Raw genomic sequence first — 4,673 nt, forward strand, 5'->3', positions numbered from 1 at the left:
AAGTCAACATGTTAGAATGAAAGTTAACATATATAGCAAAAAGTTAACATGTTCAGCTGAGAGTTAACGTGTTCAAGTTAAAGTTAACATGTTCACGTTGACGTTAACATGTTCGGCTAAAAATTAACATATACAGTAGAAGGTTAACATATTCAGTTGAGAGTTAATGTTTTCAAGTGAAAGTTAACATATTCATGTTAAAGTCAACATGTTTGTCTAAAAGTTAACATATACATTCAAACAACAGGCAAAGTAGTACACATTCAAACAACAGGCAAAGTATGAAATCCAAGAACAAGTAGGCAACACAGTTCATAATAACCAGAAACTAAAAGAACAGAATTTGACATGAAAAGTTAAATCCAAACACAAAAGAAGCACAGAGAAAAACAATGTACAACATCTCCTTGAAAAAATCTTGTGATCCTATGCTAATGTAATGAATTAATATGATTAAAACATTAGATGTACAAAAATAAATTTATATGATTAGTCCAAAGACCTAGATGCTGCTACCAAAATAAAGCTAACTGAAAGATATGATAATAGAAAATTACCAGCAAACTATTGCCAAACAGAGAGCACTACAAAATTACAAGAATAAAAAGAATTCATGATTATTGGAACCCCCATCCCAGCACAGTTTGAGAATTAACATAATTAATTAGGCATAATTAAATAAATCCACTCATTATGCCAAATCTATCAGGTATAGGAGAAAATTTACAGCTCAAACAAATTCATCAACTCAAATTTAAAGCCCAACAAACTGCGAGTGTCTCATCAGAGTTGAAAACACAAGATTCATTTCTTATCAACCAATCATTTTAAAGAATCTAGGGCCGCCAATGAAGGAATAAATCTCATGAGCATAGACAAATATGAAGCTTAGAATAAAAAGCATTTAATACAAATCATCTCAAAACTTGAGATATCATTAGGATTCCAAGCCCACCCCAATTCGTTTTCAGCCTAAACTTCAACAAATCAACAAATAATCTAACTTGAGGAAAAAACACACCAAATAAGATCAAAACCCGTCCTCCCAAATATAGGAAATTATCGAGTGCAGCACACGGAGAGGAACTAGAGGTGCCTTGACTCTAGTGGATGACATAATACGAGGTCAACCATTCAGTCTATCTCCCTAATGATTCCAAAGGCAAATTCCGTTACATCATAACACTAGTAGAAAAACGACCAATCTAGACGGAACAATCTAGACGGAAAAAATTTCTGTCTAGTTTGGAGCAAACACTAGTAGAAAAACGAGCAATCTAGACGGAAATTTCCGTCTAGATTGCTCGTGTTTCCGTCTAGGTTGGTTCACCTAGACGGAAATCCGTCTAGTTTGTTCCGTCTAGTATATTTCCGTCTAGGTTGGAAGGTGGAGCAACTAAGACGGATTTCCGTTAGGTGAAGACCTAGACGGAAGCACGATNGCATGCTATATGATATCACATATACACAATATTGCACAACACCAAATCATATTCATATCCAACACAATCAATCTAATTATATTTTAATATCAAATATAATTATATTTAAATAATACATTCACCAAAAAACTAGAAAGATACATAAAATTTTTACATAGATTATAAAGAATACAATTGTTTACATAACTTAATGAACTTTGAATAATTTATAGAATCCAATTGCATTTACTCCTCCAAGTTGTTGAAGCATCATGTTTCCTCCTCCTTGATCCTACATTATACAAAATTCAACATCAATTAGTCCATGCCTGAAATACACTTAGAAAGCATTAACTTTGCAAAAGAACTAATAGGGAAATCAAAATATTGGTTACTGGACTAACAACAACATTAAGAGCAATCCATGTACAACAACTTTGCTATGGTTACTGGACTAACAGTAAGTAAAGAAACATAAACTCAAAAATGTTTCAGCTGCTTTCAAACAAAGTACAAATTAGGTAAAATAAACTCAAAAAAGTTATTTCAGCTGTTCCTCACTATCCAAATAACAGGTAAATAAAAAGCTCTCAACTTCAACCGATTTATCTGGTGCTAAAAATCAAACTTATCTTCCATATCATCTTTAAATCATGACTGTGCATGCTAATGCTTATAATAATCAAATCATCACAATCATATGGTGCAAAAAATCTTCAATAATGCATAATAAAATGATAGGAATGCAAGAGCCAATAGCAACCTGTAAACTTTCAAAATAAGCAAAGCAATAGAACATTCCAATGACTCCATCTCTGGTAGAAAACCCCTGATTCTCCCTTAAAGCCCACACAAGGTTCAGGTCTATGGAAAAGATTGCAAAAGGCAACTATACATTTGTATCCCCGTCAAGTCCTCACACAGTAAATCAAACAATTCCAATTACGAGTAAAGATTGCAGATTTCAACAATGGACCCAATTTCAAGAAACAAAGTTGAAAACAAAGAAGAAGCTCTATGATCAAATGAAGAAGCCATCAAGAAATTTAATGTAACTGGTTAATTACTATCTAAAGATGTATATAGTCAGTGAATCGTACACTAAAACTCTTAAACATGAGAAAGATTATATAATAACACGAGTTGTCACAAAAAAGGCCCCAGATTGTATTCTGACAACACACAAATGAGAATACAATATGAACAGCTGACCAATTTGATTCCACTTATCCATAGAAACAACATACATCTAACTAACAAATACTTACAACAAAAACCAAGTTTCAGCGCAGAGCTCGCCCATTACCAACCGAACCCCAATCCCCTGCAACACCCATCAACAATTACTCAAAATCCCAACAAAATGAGTGCCAAATAATATCAATATATCCCAATTCCAGAAAAAAAAACTCATTAAGAAACTAAGTACCTATTTCTCAAAAACGTAAATAAACAAAAACCCAGATCGAAAGGGAGAACGGCGTGAATCCCTCCTCTGCCTTCGTCGGAGAATCGATGGCCCGCAACCAGCTCGAATTCCTCCTCTGCCTTCAAAAATACACAATAACTTTAAAAAATTCATCAAGCCGACAAAATTAACCAAAAAAAATCGAGCGGAAATTCTCACTGAGTTAGAAATAGAAAGTGATAGCTCCTTGATAAACAACCAAAAAAAATTCGAACCAAACAAGGAACTTTCTGACCTTGATCCCCTTCAGCTCGTCGGTCGATCCGTACTTGATGACGCCGGTGATGGCGTCGGCATAGTGGACAAGGTAATCGAAGTGGATGTAGCAGGGGGATTGGAGGTTGACAGTGAAGTGGCCGTTGGAGGAGACGGAGAAGGATTTGACGGAGTCTGGGAGGAGCTCGTGGATTGACGATGGTGGCAACTTTCTGATACTTATGTACAATGTCATGATGTGAAACTAACAGAGAAAAATACAGAGCAATAAAAAAATCATCATATACATAATCGAGACAACCATCGCTCGAACATCAAGATCCCAAAGATCAAAATTGTGGGCCAAAAAATTGAGAAAACCCCCTTAAAAATTCTAAAGATCGAACCTTGACGACGACAATCACAACACCTCGGATGCCTCCGGCATCTGCTTGCCACGTCCCCAGACCAACCACCGGGTCCTTAGCGCCGGTGTTCAGTTCAAAAAACATCGTCATTGCCTTCGTCTAGAGAGAGAGAGTCTGTCGATTTGACGAAGAGGGAACCGAATCCAATCATGGAGCAGAACAAATCTGAGGCCAACCATGGAGGAGGAGGGGGCTGTCAAGGAGATGCGGAGGAGGGGGGATCTCGACACCGTCGAGGTCGGCGTGGAGATGTGCCGGAAGTTTGAGCGGAGGAGGATGAAGAATTGGGGATCTGAATAGTTTTTAGGGTTTTTACATAGCGGGAAATGAAAAGATAGGGGGGTAATTGTGGCGCTGGGTCTCAAAACCAAATTATCGGAGGCATTCCGTCCAGAATGCCAACCTAGACGGAATTTTCCGTCTAGGATGAGGCAATCTAGACGGAACAGTCTAGACGGAAATAATTCCGTCTAGTTTACCTCAAACTAGACGGAATTATATTCCATCTAGGTTGTTCCGTCTAGTTTGACTGATTTTCTACTAGTGAAACTAGACGGAAAATTTCCGTCTAGATTGTTCCGTCTAGTTTGGATCAAACTAGACGGAAAATTCCGTCTAGTTTGACAAACGAGACGGAACAGTCAATCTAGATGGAATTCCGTCTAGGTTGCTTCAACCTAGACGGAAATTTCCGTCTAGGTTGTGCTTGTTGCAGTCACGCTAGACGGATTCCGTCTAGTTGACTAGGCCAACCTAGACGAATTCCGTCTAGGTTGAGGCAGACCTAAGATGAAATTCGCGTCTAGGTTGCTAGGGCAAATCTAACAAGTTTGCCAGCCGCCACCATCCCCCCATTTCTCTGCAACTCTCGTTACTCTCCCGGCCTTCCCTTCCCCTCCGCGACCCCCCTCCTCCGGCCTCCCCCCCGCCCCCCTGGCAGCCCCCTCCCGACCGCCCCTCCTTCGGCCCCTCTATCCCCGAGCCCCCCCCCCTCCCCCTTCCTCAACCCGCATCCATCTCCGCCCCCAACACCCTCCCTCGCGGCCCTCCCCCCCCCGCCCCCTCGCCTCCCGCCCTGAACTTCAGCCCGCTCCCTTCCCCGAAGCCCTGCCATCACCCTCCTACCGACCCCGTCCCCTCCTCCGGCCTCCCCCCGCCCCC

At 40.0% G+C, this 4,673-nt stretch overlaps 1 protein-coding gene across 2 annotated transcripts; it reads right to left on the minus strand.

The window, feature by feature from the left end:
• On the minus strand, positions 1,497 to 3,886 carry LOC109822539. Of its 2 annotated transcripts, none has more exons than XM_020388768.1 (5): positions 3,492 to 3,886; positions 3,125 to 3,317; positions 2,851 to 2,965; positions 2,690 to 2,745; positions 1,497 to 1,713 (listed from the first exon to the last, which is right to left on the minus strand). In XM_020388768.1, exons 1-4 carry the CDS (start codon positions 3,600 to 3,602, stop codon positions 2,724 to 2,726), a joined length of 441 nt encoding a protein of 146 aa, XP_020244357.1. In that variant the 5' UTR covers positions 3,603 to 3,886; the 3' UTR covers positions 1,497 to 1,713; positions 2,690 to 2,723. The 2 variants fall into 2 exon arrangements, with proteins under 2 accessions (XP_020244357.1, XP_020244350.1); XM_020388761.1 differs by having other exon boundaries at positions 2,851 to 2,969; positions 3,125 to 3,349; positions 3,492 to 3,870.

This window comes from Asparagus officinalis, chromosome 1 (genome assembly GCF_001876935.1).
Source record: "Asparagus officinalis chromosome 1, Aspof.V1, whole genome shotgun sequence".
Classification (NCBI taxonomy): domain Eukaryota; kingdom Viridiplantae; phylum Streptophyta; class Magnoliopsida; order Asparagales; family Asparagaceae; genus Asparagus; species Asparagus officinalis.

What these genes read in the sequence shown, in the direction of transcription:
- LOC109822539 (XM_020388761.1), bottom strand. Translation starts at nt 3,602, where the DNA reads ATGACGATGTTTTTTGAACTGAACACCGGCGCTAAGGACCCGGTGGTT. An exon ending in ACGAGCTGAAGGGGATCAAG is followed by an intron (nt 2,970 to 3,124) that starts GTCAGAAAGTTC and finishes GTATTTTTGAAG; the next exon opens with GCAGAGGAGGAATTCGAGCT. An exon ending in TTTACGTTTTTGAGAAATAG is followed by an intron (nt 2,746 to 2,850) that starts GTACTTAGTTTC and finishes TGGGTGTTGCAG; the next exon opens with GGGATTGGGGTTCGGTTGGT.